The sequence below is a fragment of the Muscardinus avellanarius genome (genome assembly GCF_963383645.1).
Source record: "Muscardinus avellanarius genome assembly, chromosome: 15".
Classification (NCBI taxonomy): domain Eukaryota; kingdom Metazoa; phylum Chordata; class Mammalia; order Rodentia; family Gliridae; genus Muscardinus; species Muscardinus avellanarius.
In genome coordinates this window covers 20,053,886-20,076,969 of record NC_137801.1, presented here as the reverse complement: position 1 = coordinate 20,076,969, position 23,084 = coordinate 20,053,886, and the positions used below count along the sequence as shown (strand labels likewise).

Here is a 23,084-nt window from a genome sequence, read left to right as displayed (position 1 = left end):
AGTATTTTCATATTGTTTGAAAATTTTTACTTTCAAATTAGGACTTTTAAACGGCTTTAAATGAATGCTTCCAGGGCTTAGGAGGATGCTGTGTTGAGCTTGTGTGGTCTTCTGTTTTTATCACATCTCTTCCTGTAGCCCTGACTCAGCGTGAGAGTTATGCCACCTACTGTTCAGATGGAAACAGTTGATTTGATTTGTGGGTGGTTTTTTTTTTTTTTTTTAAGTGAGAAAACCAAAGAGACTGAGAAAAATAATGTTGACATTTTAAAAATTCTTTAAAAATGTTTTCTATGTTATTTAAAAATATGCTTGAATGCTTGAAGATGATTATATTGAAAGTTTTTAGTTAAAAAAGAAATGTGGATGTCTTTACCAGGTCCGGCTGAGTTTTGCCCCTTTCTCATTAACTTCTCAGGTCGTATTTGCTGTAATTAAATACTTCCTCGCTCAGAGTCAGCCCCGCTGCTCAGAAACTCGGTAGCCTCCTGCCTGGGTGTGGTCTTTGCCATTGCCTTTTCTTTGTTGTGGTTCTTCTTTTTTCCTTCTTCTTCTTCTTCTTCTTCTTCTTCTTCTTCTTCTTCTTCTTCTTCTTCTTCTTCTTCTTCTTCTTCTTCTTCTTCTATTGGCCATTTTGACATTTGACTATTCACTAGATACTGTGGGAAGGTGGGAATCAGAGGAGATGATGATCACACCTCTTTAATTTTGATGGTTATCGTTCTCCTTGTTTCCGATCACTGGATGGCTACTGACTGCCTGAGACACACCAGGCGTCGTGCTCAGTGCTTCACATGCAGTTTCTCATACAATTCTTAAACATTCCTCTAAGCAGAAGGTGGGATTTTCTTCATTTTAAAGAAGGGGAAAGGCTGGGTGTGTGGCCCGCGCTTGCAATCCCAGCACTTGGGAGGCTGGGACAGGAGGTTCGTGGACAGCTGTAGCTACTTAGCCAGGCCCTCTGCAACACAGTGAGACCCTGTTTCAAAATAAAGAATAAAAAATAGAGCAGGGGGTGTAGCTCAGAGGTAGAATGCCCCTGGGTTCCATCCCCAATACTACAAAAAGGGAGGGGGGGGGCTAGGATTTTTTCTGAATTCAAAGCTACTCCGTAGTTCTCCACTATGCTAGTACTGTAATGGGAGACACATACTTGCAATGTAATATTCAAGTGCCATGATATAAGTACCATGGCACAGAGTCACAGTAAGGAGCTCTTTGGCGGGTTCCAGGGAGATGAGAAGGAAGTGTTGAGATACTCTCAATCCATCTGTTGAAAAAATTGTGTTGTCTGTCCCATAGCATTCCTCATAGGTTGAGTTTTGGTAGTTGCATCCTATAATGTTTCTCTGGCCTCTACTTTTTTTTTTTTTTTAAAGATACAGAGACTCAATCGGTTTCAAGAATGAGTTTTTTTGGACAAGATTACGTCCTAAGGTGCATTTGTTTTCTGTTGCTTTTTCTTACATGTCATCATGACATGGAAAGTTGGAAAGCTGGACGTCCACCAGGTTAGAGTCTAAAGAAAGATCTTAGGCCATGTATTTGGTCATATTTATCTTCATTTAAAAATCAGCTGCAGTGTAGACCATGTTTTTGGTAATCATTGTAGTTTTATGTAAATACTCATAAGGGTTTTTTTAACATGGTTTCTTATTACTTTTTTGTATTATAATCTTTCTTATTTTCTTAGTTTGGCATAGTGTTTTTTTGAGGCAGATAATATAATATGGGTGAAATTATATTTTACTCAAACATAAAAAGGTTAAGATTTTGTCTGTGTGTGTGTGTGTGTGTGTTGGGGAGGTGCTGGGGATTGAACCCAGGGTATTCTACCTCCGAGCTATACTCCCATCCCTATTTTATTTTTTATTTGGAAACAGGGTCTTGCTAAGTTGCTGAGGCCGGCCTTGAATCTGCAATCTTCCTGTCTTAGCCTCCCAAACACTAGGATTAGAGGTGTGTGTCATCAGGCCTGGCTTGTTTGGTTTCTTAATGATGATTATATCAGATAAAGAATATACACTATTTTTATTAGTACTTGAAAGACTAAAACAGTAGAAAAATTGATTACATATCTACATATTCTAGATGACTCTGGAGTCTTAAGTTTCTGTAATTAAATCTCTACATTAACCTGGAGCGAGCTCACTTGGTACATACTAGGTGCTTAAAATTTGCCAAATATGAGTTATTGATTGGATACCAAAATTACTACAGTTTTCTTTGTAACTATTTAATGAGAAAACACAGATTCTGAGATGTAAAGTATGGGAAGGACCCAGCTGATAGCAGTGTTTCTGTCTGTTGCTTTTGGTGCTGGTGGTCCAGCACAGGCCTCAAGCATGCTAGGCCAGTGCCCCTCCCTCCCACTGAGCTACTGAGCTGCACCTCACCTTCCCTTCTTTCCTCACCTGATAGCAGGTGTGTGTGTGTGTGTGTGTGTGTGTGTGTGTGCAAGTGTGTGTGCAAATGTGTGTGGCACAGGGCCTTCTGCCTTCAAGCTACACCTCCAGCCCTATTTTTTATTTTTATTTTGAAACAAGGTCTCACTAGATTGATGAGAGTTTCACAGCTGATAGTGATTTTTGTTGTTGTTTGTTTCTGTTTTTTGACGTGGCTTTGAACTACTTAGGGGCACACAAAGTGACCAAGAGTCAAGGGGCATAAAAGCACCCTGTCAAGGCCAGTGGGCCACGTTAGTGTGCTCAGAATGCCAGACCATTGCACTCGGTAGACAGGCCAGTGTGATAGGAAGGCACTAGGAACTTGATCACTAGACACCATGTTTATCTTACTCGTGTGCATTTTAAATATGGTTTATTTTCTTTATGCTTTTCCCTACCAACTCTAGTTCTGTTTCATTTTTATTGTACTGTAATTCTCTTGGCTTGGAAATTAGCTGCTTAACATAAGAAAACGTTTTGGTTATTGAAGCCTATCTCTACTTTTAAATTCTACTTAAGGTACAGATTTGAAGCCTTTTCTCCATTAGGAGAGAAGCTCTTGATGCGTGGCCTGACGGTCGGAGTTGGCTGTCACGGGAGCATCTCCTCCTTGGCTTCTGTTCTCAGCTGTGACCTCCTTGGCTGAGGTGGCGGTGCAGCCCAAGTGGGATGGGGCCTGTGACCTCGACGACGGCGGCTCACTCTCATCCTCCCCTCTCCTCTCCCTGCTTATTCCTGACTCAGTCTGTACTTGCTCCAGCCTTCTACTGACTGTCTTCTTCACCGTCATCGTCCCATTATATTAGGGTTTCTCGCGTATAAAATATGCTTTAGCATTTCTACTTCTTAAAATTTTGATCTTGCTTCTTCTTCCCTTTTAGAATTCAAAAAACTTTTCACAATATTTCCATGATATTTTCCTGCCCATTGTTTTGACGTTTTGTTTGTTCCAAGTCGAGATGGCATTTGAAGTGACTTAACAAATATTTGTGTTTTTAGTTTGAAATACTTTAATTAGATTTTTAAGATTTGTCCTAAGAGCATTTCTGAGACAGGCATGGTGGTGGACACTTGTAATCTTCATACTTAGGAGGCTGAGACAGTAGGATGGCAGGTTCACAGCCAGTCTCGGGTACTTGGTGAAGCCCTCCACAACTTAGTGAGACGCTGTTTCAAAATAAAGAATAACAGGGCTGGGGTGTAACTTGGAGATAGAACTCCCTGGGTTCAATCCTCAGTACTGCAAAAAAAAAAAAATTAAAATTCATAAGCCTAAAGTATAACTCAAGAGAACAAAATCATTAGGCTATAAAGTCCATTATTTGTTAAATGGCATTTAATTGTCAACATAAGATTTATTTACTCTACTTCTATTTGTTGAATGAGAAACTTAATCTGCTCTTATTCAAACCCCATCTAGTTGCACTAAAAGAAGTTAATGGTTCATAAAAGTTGCTTTAAAATGCACTAAAAAATGAATGCTACCATTTTGAAGAGCAATTCAATAGATTTTGGGGGAAGGCTGTAAAAATACTCATGTCCCTTTGTTCCTTCTCCTTCTGGAGTTTACCCTAAGGAACAACCAGCGGTATACCTCAGGGTGTGTGTGTGTGCGTGCGTGCATGTGTGTGTGTGTGTGCGCGTGTGTGTGTGTACGCCCCCTTCCCTGAACTCCTGGGCTGAGGTGATCTCCTGCTTCAGCCTCTTGAGTAGCTATACAGAGAGGCACTCGGCTTAAGTTATAGGTATATTTGTTGTACATTTTTTATAATTTATGAAATCTTGAATAGGCTTTAGTGTCCAAAAGAGACAATTAAGTTTTGGGACACCCACATGATTGAGTATAATGCCTTTAAAAATACGTTAGCCGGGCGTGGTGGCGCACGCTTGTAATCCCCGCGCTTGGGAGGCAGAGACAGGAGGATCGCGCAGGTTCGAAGCCAGCCGCGCGCGCTGGCTTATGAGACCCTGTTTCCAAATAAAAAAGTATAAAAAATAGGTCTGGGAGTGTAGCCCGGAGGTAGAAGGGCTTCCAGGAACCCCAGTACCACCAAAAAAAAAAAAAAAAAAAATATGTTAAAGATTGCTAGTCATGGTGGTGCAGGTTTATAATCCCAATACTTGGGAGGCTGAGACAGGAGACTCACACAGGTTCAAAGCCAGCTATTTAGTGAGGCTTTCAACAACTTAGTGAGACCCTGTTTCCAAATAAAATAGAAAATAGGTATGGGGGTGTAGCCCGAAGGTAGAAGGTCCCTGGGTTCCATCCCTAGTACTACCAAAAAGTTAAAAAATATATAGATGTTACAAGTCATAATACATAAATTTTTTAAACAAAAGTTTTAAGCAACAATTTGCTATGCACATAGAAAAATAAGTAATATGGCAAAATACTAACAGGGATGTTCCCTGGGTTGTAGCAAAATGATTTTATAATAGTAATAATTTGCTGGGCGTGGTGGCGCACGCTTGTAATCCCCGCGCTTGGGAGGCAGAGATAGGAGGATCGCACAGGTTCGAAGCCAGCTGCGCGCACTGGCTTAAGAGACCCTGTTTCCAAATTAAAAAAATGTAAAAATAGGTCTGAGAGTGTAGCCCAGAGGTAGCAGGGCTTCCAGGAACCCCAGTACCACCAAAAAAAAAAAAAAATAGTAATAATTTATATTACTTATATTTTTTCATATTTTTGAGTGCTATACTCTGAGTAGTAAGAGAAAAGATGACCTGAGGGTTTTTTACCTCTTAACCCAGAAATGACTATTCTCACTGACATTTCAATTATTTACTTTCTTGATGTTTTATTAACAGATTGTAGAACGATCCTTCTTTAAGTTACAATTAAATAGTTACCTGTTCAAACTTTAGCTTTCTCTGCTATAGTCTTTTATTCTTTTTTTTTTTTTCAGAGTGTTTCACAAGCAATATGTTCTCTTTTGCTCTGTGTATGATACTGGGGATTGAAGGGGGGGCTCTACCATTGAGCTACACCCCCAGCCCCGTTTTAATTTTTGTTTTGAAACCTGGTCTTGCTAAGGTTCTGTGCACTGGCCTTGAACCTGTGACGCTCTGCCTCAGCTTCCCAGGTACTGGGGTTTCAGGCATGCATCACTGTGTCGGCTTGTGCTCTTTAGATACCTTCCTCGCTGGTTTCAGTTAGCCATCCCTTTTCAGTAGGTGGGCGTGACTGTTCTCATTTGAATGGGTGATACCCATGTTTGTATTTCTTGAATAATCAAAATGCTTTGGAACGGGAAGCAAGAAGTACAACCTACATTTAATTTATGAGAAGGCTAGCAGGAGAAGGAAAAGAATAACAAGCGCCAGAGGCGGCCCCTGGGCCTTTTGGAGGACAGCCTGGCTGAGCTGGCACTAGCCCCCGCGGCCGCATTCTGACTTAATGGATGATACGGAGTTGTAATGAGTTGGAGAACACAGTAGGCATTTGCACTTAGTTGTGGGTAGGTATTTATAAACATACAGATGTGTGTACATGTTTTCCTGGGTAATTTGCTCAATTGGCTGGGAAGTAACAGAGGATGAGATTTATTTGCCAGGAAAAGTAACATAAAAGGCAGTGGCCCTCCGTTTTAGACTCTCTGTAGTCTGAACAGCCCTGTCACCGTGCAGAAGTGTGGCATTGGTCTTAAGAGGGTGAAAGCGCAGTGGAAATGGTTGGGTGGATGCACCGAGTAAAGCCAGAGTCGAAACATCTGCGATGGTGGTAGATCAGGAATAATATTTTGACCATTACATAGAGAATAGAATATTTCTTAAATTGTATGCACAATTACATGTAAGGTCTCAATTGTGAGATTTTCACAGTGAAAAAAAATCCTATCTTATTTTTAGCTGAAAACCACTATTGGGGGATTGGCATTTTTTTTCTTTCAGAGGTATGTAAATTAAAAAAGAAGTAAAGGGGAAATTAACTGGTAATCTAGGAAGTAATTCATTCGATAAATGCCAGGAGGGTGGAGTGCTTTAATAGAGGACTTTATTCATTTGTTTTGTGGTCCTGGGTGTTGAACCCAGGGCTTCAAGAATGCTAATAAGCACGTGCTCTTCTGCTGAACTGTATCCTCAGCCCAAGTTTAATTTTTAAAATTCTTATGAAATTTTATTATCTCATTGTTAAGATCTTATATGCACATAATAAATGATGCCAACTTTGATTCATTATTTGTTCTGCTTCATTTAAGATAAAAAATTAGCAATTGTTTTGTACTTGCTTTTTTACAGATTTTTTTTATTCTAAAAATTGTATTAAACAGTGACTCAAGAGTTACTGATTTAATACAGTTAAATAATGAGTTACTTCATGATGCCTTTAGTTTATGGATCTAGCAGTATTTCTCTTATTAAAACAAATGAGCATGTTTCTGCTTTTTCTCTTCTAATATAGACCTATTAAATTATAGTTTTTTTTCATAAATTAAACAATTTTACTTTGAGTCTATTGATGACCTAGTAATTGAGTATAGTTAAAACTTTCAGTGAAAGTTATGAGCATTTTTCCAAGCTTGAAATTTAGAATAATCCTCACTGTGTGTGTCTGTGTGGGGGTACTGGGGATTGAACCCAGATGCATTCTACCTGAGATACACCCAGCTCTTCTTATTTTGAAGGAGGATCTCCCTAAGATACCTAGTGCTTTCCTCAGATCTGTTGTCCTCTGTCTTGGCCTCCAAGGTATCTGGATGATAGGTGCATTCCACTGCATCTAGAAACCCTAATTTAAAATTTTGTTCTTTTTTTTTTTTTAAATTTTATTTTGGTGGTACTGGGGTTCCTGGAAGCCCTTCTACCTCCGGGCTACACTCCCAGACCTGTTTTTACATTTTTATTTGGAAACAGGGTCTCCTAGGCCAGCTGAGGCTGGCTTCGAACCTGCGCGATCCTCCTGTCTCTGCCTCCCAGGCGCGGGGATGACGAGCGTGCGCCACCACGCCCGGCTACAATTTTGTTATTTTCTAATCCAATTCTCTATCAACTGCAATGCCTTGAAATGTCTTGGATTTGACACCCCCACCCCACCCACCCCCGTATCGTCACTGCTGCAATCTGGGCCCTCATTCCTGCCTTGGTGTGTGCCCTACTTACTTACTTATTTACTTGCAGTACTGGGAATTGAACCCAGGGACATTTTTACCTCCAAGCTACACCCCCAGCCCAATTTTTTATTTTTAAGACAGGATCTCACCAAGTTGGGGAGGGCCTCACTAAGTAGCTGAGGCTGGCTGTGAACCTGTGATCATCCTGTCTCAGCCGCCCAAGCACTGGGATTACGAGTGTGCGCCACCACGCCTGGATTCTTTGTGCTTTATTTACAAGGTTTCCTACCTGGTGTTTCCCTAAGTCCATTCTTTGTCTTTTAGCCGTAGTCATTTACGCTTTGACCTTTGTGTGTGGAGGGTTGGGGGACTGAGGACTGAACCCAGGGCTATTCTATCTCTGAGCTATATCCTCAGCCCTTGTTATTTTTATTTACTTTTAAAAGGGGTCTTGCTAGGTTGCCGAGAGTCTCACTGCTTACTGAGGCTGTCTTCAAACCTGCAATACTCCTGCCCGGTCTCAGCCTCCCCAGTACTGGGATTACAAGTGTATACCACCATACCTGGTTCACACTCATTCTTGAAACCTAGCTTTTTTTTCTTCTTTTTCTTCTTTGCGGTACTGGGGACAGAACCCCGGGGTAGTCTACCTCCAAGCTACACATCCAGCCCTATTTTTATTCTTTATTTTGAAGCAGGGTCTCACCGAATTACAAAGGGCCTCACTAAGGAGCTGAGGCTGTCCTCAAACCGTCCAGTCTCAGCCTCCTGAATGCTGGGGTTACAAGCGTGCGCCACCACACCCAGCTCTTAAAACTAGCTTCCTAACCATTTTATTGCCACTTAAGAGCCAAATCCAAGGTGCTTTTATCTTCTAGAATTTCTTTAGCATTCTTCTTGGTCTTTATTTCTCAGTGTAACTGTTCTGTCAAGTCAGAACGCTCTCGCAGTGCCCCAATTCCTGACAGCCACGGCCTTAGAATCCCCACCTAGAGACGTTCACCCCTCTCCTCTGGTGCCGGCTCCTCATCCCTCCCTCGCCCATCTCCACCTCCTCATTCCACATTCTCTCTCTCTGGGCCTCGCTTCCAGGCTCCTTTTCTCTACACGTTCTTGACAAGTCCTCTGACCCATTGTTGGCATATTCACTTCTCTCTTCAGTCTCTGTTACTATTTCTTGCATTTGGTTTGATTTCTTCACATTTCTCTGCCTTCCTGGAAGAGTTTATCAGTCTGCCTTTCTTCTCATCAATTTGTCCTTCATCTGAAGCCTGTTCTGTTTATTATGTAGAATGAACATAATAACTACATCGCTGTCGCTTTTTAGCTATTGTGTATCTGATTCATTATTTTTGTGAGCTATAGCTCCGTGGTAGAGTGCTTGCCTAGAATGCCCAAGGCCCTGGGTTCGATCCCCAGTACTGCAAGGTAACCTTTCCATCCTACAGATTAAATAATTGTGTGTACTTCTGTGCACACTTTCATATAAACCTCTTATGAAACAAGGCGATGTTTGGTTAGGATTAGAATTTGTTGCATGAAAGCAGAAACCTTGTATAGTAGTATCTTAAAGTTGAAATTCATTTTTCTCTTACATAAAAGCAGTCTAGAGATAGATAGTCCAGGGCTGCTTTGGAAGCTTCATGTTCTTCTGGGGTGCAAGCCTTCTCTGCCTTCCCTTTCTCCCATGCTAGTATATGAGTTCTACATCAGGAGAGAGATTACCAGATAGTCCAGGATAGCTCCTGGAGCTCAAGCTATTATAGCTGCACTCCACATAGCAAAGGAGGGAGGTAATACATTTTCCAATTACTTAGCTTTCTTTAGCCTTTTGGAAGTCTCTCAGAACCTGTCTGCATAGTTTCATTGGCCAGATGTTAATCACATGATGACACCCTGCTAAAAGGTGGCCGGGAAATTTAATGTTAGTTATATGCGGTGCTGTACAAAAGGGAATTCGCTTTCTGTGCCTAAGGAAGAAGGCGGTGAGCTTGCCGTGGCCGCTGGCTGACTCCCCGAGGTCCCTGGCACATGGGGAGGCTTCACAGAGACCGTTTCCCTTTGTTCTTTCTGTTTTTAGAGTCAGTGGAGCTCGTAAATCTTCCTTCTCAAGTATCTTATCTTTCCAGCCACGTCAGAAGTTTCTCGGGCATAAGGACCATGTGTCGTACTCTTTTGTTGTGCTCGGACCATATAGTGAAAACTTATTTTAAAATTAATTAACGTGGAAGATTAATTGATTTTATTTTCCACTAGGACCATACCTTTTTAAATTTTTATTTTCCACTAGGACCATACTTTCTTTACCTTCTCATTAGATTTATTATTTAACAAGATAGAACAATTGTGAGAGGGCATACTGAAGATTTTCTCCTCTGATAATTTCTGGTTTTGCATGCCCTAAAAATTACCTTATGGAAGTGAGCATAGGGGTCCACCTCTGTAATCCTTGTTAGTACTTGGGAGGCAGAGACTGGAAGATCACAGGTTCAGGGACAGCTTCAGCAATTTAGTGAGCAGCTGCTGCAGCTGCTGCTCCTTTTCCTCCCCCCCCCCTCTATTCTGAAACAAGGTCTCACTAAGTTGTGGAAGACCATACAAGTTGCTGAAATGGCCCTTGAATCTGAGATCCTCCTGTCCCAGCCTTCCAAGTGCTGGGATTACAAACATGCTCAGCTGACCCTGTTTAAAAAAAATAAATAAATAAAAAGGGCTGGGGCTGTAGCTCGGAGGTGGAATGCCCCTTGGTTCCAGCCCCAGTAACACATACACAAATTATCCTTTGGAGTGACAGTCTAAGATTTTATTTATTTTTATTTGTATATTAAAATGTTTTTCATCTTTTTTCTAGTCCTTTAGAGAAATTCTTCAAATTAAACCTAAGGAATAATTCATATATGTATAATATATATGCATTATATGAATATACCTATTCACTATGAATATATAGAATATTAATTTTTTAAATACTGTGTTTGAGCCAGGCATCGTGACACATGCTTATAATTCCAGTACTTGGGAGGTTGAGACAGGAAGATTGCAGGTTTGTGGCTAGTCAGTAACGTAGGCCCTCTGCAACGTAAAGAGACCGTTTCAAAATAAAAGAATAAAATAGGGCAGGGGGTATAGCTCGGAGTTAGAATGCCCCTGGGGTTCCATCTGCAGTACCACAAAAAATAAATAAACAAAATACTGTGTTTGAGAAATCCTCAAGGGTGGCTTTCTGTATATATATATAACTCACTCTTTTTTTTTTTTTGGCAAGGAAATGCAGGAGTTTGAAAAATGTTTAGGTCATGATTCTTTGTCAAGTTGTGTTTAGTGCCTTTCATTCACAGGCCCAGCTATGAATGGAAGGAGGGAGATAGCAGGAGGCAAGACATGAAGACAAAGAAATAGTTTATTAGCAGCTTCTTTCCTCTCTGCTCGGCTGGAGTTCATCTAAAAATATAGTTTTTTTGGGTTTTGTTTTTGTTTTTGTTTTGGTGGGCTGGGGATTTAACCCAGGGGCATTCTATCTCTGAGCTATCTCCCTTCCCCCAGCCCTATTTTATTTTTAATTTGGAAACAGGGTCTTAATGACAGCCTCACTAAGTGGCTAAGGCTGGCTTTGAACCTGTGATATTCCTGTCTCAACAAGTACTGGGATTATAGGCATTGACCCCTATGCCCAGCTAAAAATAGTTTTATAGTATCCAAGTATCTTTGGATAGCAGAGTTTATATGAATTTTTTTCTTATTCTACTTTGGAACTCACCACCTGGGATATTTGAAATGTCTTCCATGCTTCCATCGAGTTTATTTCTCCATAGGCATACAATGACATCACTCGTATGTCAGTATTTAATTATAGTATCATTTCATACCCTAGATGCTTAGACTCTCACATGCATATGTTATGTGCACACAGATATTAAGGGATAAGGAGGTCACGAGTCTGTCATGGGAGTTTAGGTACATATTGAGTGAGACTGGGGGCCTTTATCAGCAGAGTAACCACACAACGTTAGGAAGAATGAGAACAATTTTAATATTAGCTGAAAGTTTTAATAACTTCATGATACTTTTTAATGATACTTTTAAAACCTGGTATACAAATGACAACCATTTATATAAAACGCTGACATTTTCTTAGAGTTCTGACTCTGTTTGGTTTTGTTCTCATAGATATTTTCTCCCAGATGTCAGATTCCAACGGCCTCATGATATTTAGCAAGTTTGACCAGTTTCTGAAGGAAGTGCTGAAGCTCCCGACCGCTGTCTTTGAAGGGCCGTCCTTTGGGTACACCGAGCACTCGGTCCGCACCTGTTTCCCGCAGCAGGTAAGGACAGATGGACAGAAGCCAGGACTGAGAAGAGCTCTCATCCATCTCTCCACCTTCCAGCACATTCCAGCAGCTTCCAGTCTAGGACATAAGGACTTGAAGAGGAAAAACAACTTTATCGTGGGGTGCGGGATGTTGGGTAAATAAAAGAGGGAGGCAGAAATTCACCTGAATGCTCTTGTGTAGGGGGGATCTTTTCTGGGGAAAAGAAAAGGATCACATTTTGCTGGCGTGGTGGCTCACGGTTGCAATCCCAGTGCTTGGGAGGCCGAGACAGGAGGATTGCAAGTTCGCAGTCAGCCTCAGCTACTTAGCCAGGCCCTTCTCAGCTTAGTGAGACTCTGTTTCAAAATAAAGAATAAAAAATAGGGCTGGGGGTGTAGCTTGAAGGCAGAATACCTCTGGGTTCAACTCCCAGGACTGTAACAAACAAAAAAGGATCACATTTGAAATATTTTCAAAAAATGTTTAAAAAGTGTTTATATTATTGCTACTGGACATATGTTACTTTTTCAGATAAGTTCTTTAAAGTGTGAGGCACAGGCATCTGACATACAACCCCGGCAGTGTTGGTGCTGGGTCATTGTTTCCCGGCACTGGGGACGGGAGGAATGCTTCGTGTCCACTGCCCGCTGAGACCCCTCCAGGGCGCACCGCGCCTTCCTGCAGCAGGGAGATGGGTTGACTTCCTTTGTGTTCTTCACCTGGTACGAGGTGTTCCTGAGGTCCTAATTGTGCCAAAGGCCGGAGGAGATAGAGGAAGAGACTAGATAAAAGAGACTTGAGGACATACTTAGAAAGTCCTGGTAAGTGGGAAGTTAAGGGGGGGAAACAGAAGACAAAAAAAAAACAAAAAAAAACCAGGCGTGGTGGTGCACGCCTGTAATCTTAGTACTTGGGAGGCTGAGGCAAGGAAGATTGCAGGTTCAAGGCCAGCCTCAGCAACTTAGTGAGGCCCTCGGCAACTTTGTGAGACTCTTTTTCGAAATAAAAAGTAAAAAGGACTACAGTATAGCACGGAGGTAGGATGCTCCTGGGTTCAATCTCAAGTACCAAAAAAAAGCAACTATGTTAAAACTAATGGTAAAAAGTTCATGAAAATAGTATACTGACATAGCCTTAAAGTTATTTGCCCAGAAGATGTTTGTTAATTACCAAGGGAAGCAGTAATTTTACGGTTGGAGAAACTGAATAGACATCAGTTCAGCCATGTGGGGATGCATTGAAGAGCCTGGCATCTCAGGGCACATGGCAGGCACGCTTGGATTGCACAGCTTAGCGGCCAGTGTGCCCCAGGATTCCAGTGCCACACGAGACAAAAGGAAAGAGTTGTAAGCCGGCGTGGTGGCGCACGCTTGTAATCCCCGCACTTGGGAGGCGGAGACAGGAGGATCGCGCAGGTTCGAAGCCGGCCGCGCTGGTTTAGGAGACCCTGTTTCCAAGTAAAAATATAAAATAGGTCTGGGAGTGTAGCCCAGAGGTAGAAGGGCTTCCAGGAACCCCAGTACCACAAAAAAAAAAAAAAAAAGAAAAGAAAAGAAAAGAAAAGAAAAGAAAAGAAAAGCGTTCTAGAGAGGTGAGACCAGCGCAGCGCGGGCCCCGGCCCCAGGCCACGGTTGAGACAGTTGGAAAGATCTGGACACAGCTTATGGCTGGGTAACACCATCCTGCCAGGGACTGGTCAGTGCCTGGTTTTGAGATTTATGTTTAATAATGTCAGAGAATGTCTTGGTTTTTAAGAAATTCAACCCGAAATACTTAAGGATAGAGGCACATGCTTCTGCCGTGTCAACATAGGAGGAATCTGGGTCCTAGGAAAGAAAGCAGGATTGTTGAGGGTGATCTTTTCCTGGGGGATTGAATTTGGGATTGAATTCAGGGGCATTCTACCTACACCCCCAGCTCTTTTATTTTTTGTGTTGAAACAGGGTCTCACTAGGCTGCTGAGAGTCTCAATTGCTGAGGCTGGCCTTGAACCTGCAGGCTTCCTGTATCAGCCTCCCAAATACCGGGATTACAGGCGTGCACCACCATGCCCGAACCGTATCTTACAGTTTGTTAGCGTTGGCGCACAGAAGGTGGCACCCATAGCAATGGAAAATTATTTTGAGTAACCCCTGAGGAGATGGTCTCCGTAAATCTGCGCATGCTCTGGCTCATTGGTTGTGTGCAGATTTGCCTCTACCCACTACTTTTTTTCTCATCTCAGCATAAATGGTGACCAATATCGTTTTTTACCAAATTTAGTATCATCTTTTAGTAAATATCTCCATGCTTCCGTTTACTCTCGTAAAACATAGCTTGCATTTTCCCCGAGCGAGACGCAGGCCCGCAGACAGCTCGCCTCCGTGGGTGACTTGCAGCCCACCTTGCTGCCGCCGCAGGCCGTGCAGGCAGGCCGTGCCGCGTGGCACCCTGGGAGATCCCGGAGCCGGTGTGCACACTAGACGCTTTCCGGAGGCCAGGCGGGATCTGGCCACATTCTGGGCTGCTGCTCTTGAGTAGTTTGGTGTGAGGATGGAGACGGGAACTGAGATACAGAATCAGGGAGAACGGGATCTGCAAGTGGGTGACCGCTGTGGGGACACTAAAGCCAGTGTCGCCTGTGATTTGATTGTGAGCTGAGTACCGTGACGAGAATCTAACGTCAAGATAGTGGCTTAGCGTGCTGAAGCCAGGCGAGGTGGCACACACCTGTGATCCCAGTACTTAGGAGGCTGAGACAGGAGGATCGCAGATTCGAGGCCAGCCGTAGCAACTTAGTGAGACTGCTTCAAAGTACAAAATAAAAAGGTTGGGAATGTAGCTTGGAGGTAGAATGTTCCTGGGTTTAAGCCCTAGTACCAAAAAAAAAAAAAAGAGGTTGTAATTTTAAAAAAACTGTGATTATTGATTTGAAGGGTGTTCCCTAGGATTCTGCAGGTTACCTCATGACACACATGCTCTTGAGACCTTCCAGCTCACAACCCGATGGCTGCTTCTCACGTGCTTCCGATTCCCCTGAAAGGTCTCTCTGCGTTTATAAATGTGCCACATTTGGGGAAGTCCCGGAAGCCCCTCTCGGTGTAGAAAAGTTTTCCTGTATTCTTGAAGATAATCTTCAAAAGCCTCAGAGGAATAAAAGCTACTGGTATAATGGTCAAGCAACTTTTAGAAAAACTAAATTCCGTGAGTTTGGGTGTTCTTTTTGAAAATGGGCTTTTCCTGCACAATTTCTTCACATGAGTTGGTTCATAACACCCCAGACAGAAAACCATCCCAAGGCAAAGTTTTTTTTTTTGTTTTTTTTTTTAAATAGGGTCTCAGGAGCCGGCGTGGTGGCCGTGGGGTCTCACTGAGTTACCGCATGCTGGCCTCACACCTGCGATCCTCCTGGCTCAGCCTCCCGCGTGTGTGACTGCAGGCGTGCACCCGGCTGCACTGCGGGTTCTTAATACACTTCTCCTCATCATATGGATGTTCTGGGATGAACAAAGAAGTGGCCATAGTTAAAGACAAAGGATGGATGTGTCAAGAAAGAGCCAGGAATCCTGCAGGACCTCCCTGTAGTGAAAACGCGGCCGGTTCAGAGGACTCAGGGGCGTCTCACTTTCTGCAGCTGCGGGGTGTGTGAGGACGCCGTGAAGGCCCCGCCCCGCGAAGTGACCGGCGCTCAATGAGGGTGGGTGATACTCAGGGACTGATTCCAAGTGTCCATGAAGATTTGGAGTAGCCAGAACTCGGACCATGCAAACCACTTTAGGAGAAGCCCTGGTGATTTCTTATAAACCTAAACAGAGCTGCCCATGAGCCAGCATTTCTACTCTAAGGTCTTTGCCAAGTGAAATAAAAACTTACATCCTACGCCGGGCATGGGGGCGCAGCTTGTAATCCCCGCGCTTGGGGGGCTGAGACAGGAGGATCGCACGGGTTCAAAGCCAGCCTCAGCTACTCAGTGAGGTTTCCAGCAACTTAGTGAGACCCTGTTTCCAAATAAAGTATAAAAAAGCTCTGGGGGTATAGTCCGGAGGTAGAAAGCCTCTGGGTTCCACCCCAGTACCACCAAAAAAAAAAAAAAAAAAAAAAAAAAAAAACTTATATCCTCAAAAAGACTTCTATAAGAACACATGTACCAATCTCACCCCTAATAGCTCCAAATTGGAAGCATCCTAGGAGCTCACCGTAATAATGCATTCAAGAAGTAAGATGTCTGGAGGGGGCTTGAAAGCATAGATGGACCAGACTTAGTCATACGTTGAGAATTGCTGAAGCTATGCGATACTTTGATATGTTTTTAAAACGTAATAATAGAAATCTTAATTGTAGTTATCAATTTGTGATTATTTTCTGAGCATAGTATTCCATTAATGTAGCATTGCAAACTTAATATTTTGGTGACTAGATCAGATAAATTAATATCTTCATTGTTTATAAACCTAAATTGACTTTAGAGGTTTAGAAATGGGTCGTGTGTGTGTGTGTGTGTGTGCACGCGCACACACGCGCAGTACTGGGGCTTAAACCCAGGGCATTCCTCCTCCAAGCTACACCCCTAGCCATATTTGTTATTCTTTATTTTGACAGGGTCTCACTAAGCTGAGAAGGGCCTCCCTAAGTAGTTGAAGCTGGCTTTGAACCTGCGTGATCCTCCTGTCTCAGCCTCCCAAGTACTGGGATTATAAGCGTGCGCCACCATGCCCAGTTAGAAGTTATTTAAAATCAGCGATAAGCAGTAAATATATTTAAATTTCTTCCAACTCTTTCTGAACTTCTGAGTTTGGGGGAAGGGTGCATTTTCTCTGTGAAAAATGATTGGCCATTTGTTCTGTTACTTATTTTCCAGTTCTTCATATTGACTTTAGTTTGAAGAGTTAGCCATCCTGCAGGAGATTTTAGATTTGATCCCTATCTCTATGAAAGGGAGATTGGGAGAGGCAGGTGGCGAGGAGGGAGGGGGCAGGCGAGTGAGGCAAGGAAGCCAGTTTTTCTCGCAGTCGCTGTGTGCAGGAGCTGACACTGTATAGACACCGTGTCTCGCTCTTCCTGACTCACAGAGGATCTGGAAGAGCTGGAGAAGGGATTCTGCCATTGTCGGCTGATTTTCAGAATACGTCTTCTGAGCTCACTCTGACCGACCTGTCCCTCCAGCTCTGTGCCTCAATGACTTCTCTTCCCACTTTGAAACATGTTCCCAAAGCCCCGGCTTTGCCTTCCTGAACTTTGAATAGAGTGCGGCGGGAATTACCCGCTACATGAGGTGTTCTCATTAAGAAGACTTTTACTCTCCATTGGCAACCCTCCGTCACCAGATAATCTGGTGTGGATCAGTGCCCTCTCTATCAGTTTGAAGATATGTTTTCACATCTTGCCCTCTGTGATGCCGAGGTCTCTGTAGCCAGTGGCACCTTCCAGCTGCGCTCGGTCGGTCGGCAGTGGCTGTGAGGCTGTCATTTTCTTGCCTATGCGTGAAGCTGGTCGTACCTACTCAGGTCGTCACTTGGGCTGAGTGAGGTCCGTGTGTGTGACTCCCTGGATTGTCATTTCAAATGTTCCCAGAGAAACTACACTGTGATCAGGTATGGGCAGAAAGTTACCGTAGACAGAGAAAGGTGTTAACACAGACCAGAGGGAATAAACTTGTATTAGTCAAACCAGTGTTCGCCATCCGTGACTGCTTGCACCGCGACAACAGGTGTTTACAGAACCCTTTTGTAAAAGGAGGAGGATATTCACCAACAGATGAATCAGTATTATTTTTATGACTGAGATATGACCCGCATGATTCCTTGACATACTGAGCAGTGCATCTGAAGGTAGGTGGAGCTGCTAACTCCCCCTGAAGAGATGAAAGGAATCTCAGTTCATCCGCTCATCAAGAGGCTGCCAAGGCTGATTCACACGCCATGAAGAATTCCAGTTAATTAGGCCATTGAGTTAGTTTAATTATTGGCTGAGTATTTTTCTCTTTTAGTGGTAGAAAAAAAATAATGGTGCATCTTACAGGCATTCCTACAAGTACGCCTTAGGTTGGATGAAACACAGTGTATATAATGGGTTTTATTACAAGCAAATTTATAGTAATGAGGCCTGTCTCGCTGGCATTAGTTAGAGGGAACAAAGTTGTAGAGGCCTAGACGGGAGGTATCGCTCTAGTTGGGCCTGTGGCAGAGAATGTCTTACAAAGGAATCTTTAGAAATGACAGGTGGCTTCACAGTTTTCTTTGTTGAAAATGTTGTTAGCAGTGCCTCTGTGTGCACCTCGCGGGGAGGCCCCTCTCAGTCGCCACTCAGGGGCCGAGAGCAGGGCCTGATGTATGTGTTGGTCACTGTCCCTGCATGAGGGCCAGGACCATGGAGGAAGGCTCCCAGGCCTGATGCGTTGGGGGCCGTCGGCCCAACTCCTTTCTGGTGCTGGAGGCGGCCCAGCCGCCAGACCCTCCCCTCTGGACCCTTGCCCCTCCTCGCCCTGCTGCCTTTTGGTTCACTGGATTTTAGGGAAAGCAGGAAACACTGTCATTCAAAAACTGAGGGCACTGGTGGGCTCCTAGTCCCTTGGGGCCATTCAGATGTGGCTTTTGTTACTCCTCTTAAACATAAACAAATTTGAGTTTGAATCACTCTTTTAAAATATATTTCTGCTGTTGTCCTTTTTTCTTTTTACATCTTTCTTCACTAACCCCTTATTGCCTGCTGGCTCTGTCCCCACTGTGACAGGGCCCTTCCCATCCCCCCAGCCTGCCCCAGCCATCCATTGGGGCCATAGAGCACAGAGCCTGGGGCGGCTGCACCTGTACCCCTCCATCTCCCTCCATCTCCGCAAGGAGCAGGAGCAGAGGCTGTTTCTCCCCAGCTGTGTTGCCAGCCAAGTTCTGACACTCTGGACTGGGAGCCAATCTGATAGGTGAGAAACGCTATCTCAGTGGAGTTTGATTTGCATTTCTCTTGTTCCAAGTCCCTGCACTTCCCCTGAGTGCAAGTGGCAAGCACTTTTTGTCTTTGTTTATGGTGTTAGCGCTCAATGAAATGTCAACAAACCCCTGACCTCGCTCCCTCCACAGGCCTGTGCGGAGCCCCTGAGCTGCCCTGATCTCCGTGCTCCCAGCCTTCCAGGCCAGGGTCATGGGCTCCCCTTGGCAGGACCCTGGCCTTCAGCCTCACAGGCCCTGACCCCAGGGCCCGGAAGATGAGTGGCGCTCATTAAATATTTGCTGAATTAATGAGAAATGCTTTTACGTCTTGTCTGACCTGAGAAAATTGGCATTTTGGGCTTTAAACTCTAACTGAAAGTTTAAGGCTAATGGTTGTACTTATAACTGTCTTGTTATTTGGATCTTATCCCACAATTTTCTCAAATATAGCTTTCTTTCTAGCAAGGGAAATATAGTATTTCAGAATTTCTGAAGAGTTTTTGTAATATTTCTTTTATCCATAAGAAATTAAAAATTTCTCTACTAAAAAGCATAGCAGCATTATATTGTTGTGTCATTAAGGTTATTTGTGTTTTATTTTTTTTGTGTGTGGTACTGGGGGTGGAACCCAGGGGCTTTCTACCTCCGGGCTACACTCCCAGACCCATTTTATATTTTATTTGGAAACAGGGTCTCACTAAGTTGCTGAGAGCCTCACTCAGTAGCTGAGGCTGGCTTCGAACCTGTGCGATCCTCCTGTCTCAGCCTCCCAAGCGCGGGGATTACAAGCGTGCCCACCACGCCCAGCCCAAACCCTCATTTCTAAAAAAGAGCCATGAGACTGTATATAATGATAGAAATGGCCTTCATGTTTTATCAGGGGAAGCATAGATAAATCACGGTGCTGTTACTCAGTGGCTCAGGCAGCTGTTAAAGTGATTAGCAATAAAGTGATTATACAAACAAAACAGAATAGTTAGTAAAATGTTGAGTGAAAACAGACGATGCATTTATGTCTAGCCTGTATTCATAATTATGTCGAATTACTTTATGCATGTACACATATATCTGGAGGGAAATAGGCAAAAATGAGACTTTTTTTCATCTTGAAGACCTAAAAAAAAATTCTCTGTTTCATCAACCACAGAAGTTACAAGCCGGGCATGATGGCGCACACTTGTGATCCCAGTCCTTGGGAGGCTGAGACAGGAGGATCACAGGTTCACAGCCAGCCTCGGCTACTTAGTGAGGCCCTCAGCAACTTGGCAAGGCCCTCTTTCAAAATAAAAATACAGGAGGGCTAGAGGTATGCCTCTGAGGTAAAAATAAAAAAGTTTTAGTTTATTACTCTTGGTTGGTGATAGTTCACCAATCAAAACTTTTTAGAGAAAGTAACATTAAAATTATAAGTTAGTTGTAAAAATGTAATTTTAATAACAAAGATATAGAAATATTAGACATATTTTTGGTGCTGGGGATTGGCCTCAGGGGCATTCTTCCTCTGAGCTACACCCTCCCCCGTCCTTTTTTATTTTGTATTTTGAAACAGGGTCTTGTTGCTGAGGTTCTAACTGGGTTGTTCCGGCTGGCCTTAAAACTGCAATCCTCCTCTCTCAGCCTCCTAAGCACTGGGACTACAGGTGTATGCCCTTGTACCTGCCTTTTCTCTGTTATTTATTTATTTTTGATGGTACTGGGGTTCCTGGAAGCCCTTCTACCTCCGGGCTGCACTCCCAGACCTATTTTACATTTTTATGGTCTCTTAAGCCAGTGAGGGTTCGGACCTGCACGATCCTCCTGTCTCCGCCTCCCAAGTGCGGGGATTACAAGCGTGCGCCACCACGCCTGGCTTCTGTTATTTTAAATAGACACTCTTGTCTTCATTTTGGTTTGTTGGTTATTCCCACGTCTGTAGAACGAGGTATTTCCCACGTGTGGTCCCCCATTCAAATGTTAGGTGGCATTCTGGGCTCTGTTGTCCACGCATTCTGGGCTCATTCCTCCCAGGTTCCACCAAGGCCTTGGGAGCAGCAGAAGCTTGAATGTGGCTCCATGGTAGGGCGCTTGCCTAGCAGGCGCAGTGCTCTGTGTTGGGTCTCCAGTACCTTCCCCACGCCCATAAAAAACAACAACAACAACCCAGAAACTCAGACGCCCGAGATGGAACGCACTTTGATACCCTCTTGCCAGTTTCTTTGAGCAGGCCTCTGTCACACCTGCCACTGGTGTGGGGTGCGCAGGGGACCTGGGCCTGAGCTGGACCTCTGGACTGGGGGCCAATCTGATAGGTGATAGGTGAGAAACGTTATCTCAGTGGAGTTTGATTTGCATTTCTCTTGTTCCAAGTCCCTGCACTTCCCCTGAGTGCAAGTGGCAAGCACTTTTTGTCTTTGTTTATGGTGTTAGCGCTCAATGAAATGTCAACAAACCCCTGACCTCGCTCCCTCCATAGGGGACCTGGGCCTGCGCAGGGGACCTGGCCCTGGAGCTGACTGCCCCGCAGCTGGCTGCATCTGCCAGGTTTTATTGCCGCACTCTTTCCTGCGCCGCCTTCGGCTTTACCTCCCTTTGTACTCCCTGCCGGCTTCTTTTTTCAAAGATTAAGTGCAGTACGAATGGCTTCCAGTATCGGATACTGGAGTGACGATTCTCCCAGCAGATGCAGAGGAGGGAGCGCGTGGCCTCGTGTCTGGTGTGATGGGGGCCGTCGCAGAGGGTGCTGTGGTGGACCAGCTGCCAGTCCTGTGGCCTCTGTCCTGACCTATCTCTTCTCTTCCGGCTCATGTTAACTGTATCAGCGGTCCAGATCCAGGTCCTTTTGCAAACAGCTGGCTCTAGCCAACTTTACCTTTTCTACCTTTTATGAGAAACTGAAGTGGTTAAAGGAAAAGAAAAGGAAATTTATGAACTCAAAACCTTGTTGAGAATTTGTTTTCTGTCTGCATCATCTACCTCTATCTTATCTCTCCAGAGTGTTTTCCCATTTTCTTGGTCTATGTGGGGCATGATTATGTCAGTGTTTCACTTATAATGGAAGCTTCCTATCTGAGAGAGAAATAAAGATAGAACAGAAAAATGCCCTCTTGCCGGGGGATGGAGGGGTGCTGTGACCGGCCTCTGGTTGTGGAAATTCTGATCTCATCCCGATGATAACTAACCTCATTATAACTATCAAATTACATAACCGCCCTGAGCTTCCATTTTCTCTTCTGTAAATGAGAAAGTTGTTCAATGATACTAAGAGTGCTTGCTCCTTGCTTCATTTATTTACTTGTTTAATAATTACTTATAAGTACCTACTGTGTTCCGGGCACTGTGGGGAGTGCTAGTGATGCAGCAGGCTCAGACATCGCAGTTCCTGCTGTCAGAGAGGTCCATCGTCAGGCCTGGGCCGTCCGTCTCCCCTGCTGGACGGCAGAGTGCTAGTCCTGGCTCTGTGTCTGATTTGGGTAGCCCTGGCTGGTAATTTAAATGCTTTCCTCTTCTATTTTCTCATCTGAGAAAAGAAGATACTTATACCTAACGCATTTGCCTCATACACAGGTTTTTGTTGGTTCGTTTTTAATTTGCTGCTGGGTATTGAACCCAGGAGTGTTCTGTATCTGAGCTCAGCCCCTGGCCCTTTAGTTATTTTTTTTTTTTTAAATTCCAAACAGGGTATCGCTAGGTTGCTGAGGCTTACACAGTTGTTTGAAAATTCTCATAAAATAATGTATGTGGAAATTCATTCTGTATAATAGCCATGTGGCGTGGAGTGTGGAGTAGCGACTGTAATGATGGGAAACATCATTTTGTGTTGAGTTTCACGCAGGATTCATTAATGCTTGGCTGGGCGGAGCCTAGATTAACTTAATCTTGGCGTTTAGAGATATCTGAAAGGTATAGTGTATATTTGTTTTTCTTTTCTTTACAGAAAAAGATCATGCTAAATATGTTTTTAGACACAATGATGGCAGACCCTCCCCCCCAGTGCCTTGTGTGGCTGCCTCTCATGCACAGGCTCGCCCACGTCGAGAATGGTGAGTACATCTCCCTCCGTTCAGTTCTGAAGCTGCGACTGATTCTTGAAAATTATAATTGACATTTAAATTTATGGTTTTAGCTTTTTTTTTTTTTTGTGGTACTGGGGTTCCTGGAAGCCATTCTACCTCCGGGCTACACTCCCAGACCTATTTTTTTAATTTTTAAATTAAATTTTTTTATATTTTTTTAATTTGGAAACCGGGTCTCTTAAGCCAGCAAGGCTGGCTTTGAACCTGTGCGATACTCCTGTCTCCGCCTCCCAAGCGTGGGATTATAAGCGTGCACCACCACGCCTGGCTTGGTTTTAGCTTTTAAAAGAGGAATAGTTATTTCTTTGTAAGGGGAAAGATT

General features: G+C 43.7%; 1 protein-coding gene across 1 annotated transcript in view; it reads left to right on the top strand.

Moving 5' to 3' along the window:
* The window catches only part of DTNB (dystrobrevin beta), a gene marked incomplete at both ends in the record, with an annotated part of 203,282 nt that overhangs the window by 27,731 nt on the left and 152,467 nt on the right, over positions 1 to 23,084 (top strand). The window contains 2 exons of the mRNA XM_080711332.1: positions 11,666 to 11,820; positions 22,624 to 22,729. Of these exons, the coding sequence (XP_080567458.1) occupies positions 11,666 to 11,820; positions 22,624 to 22,729 (261 nt within the window). The remainder of the gene's footprint in view (positions 1 to 11,665; positions 11,821 to 22,623; positions 22,730 to 23,084) is intronic.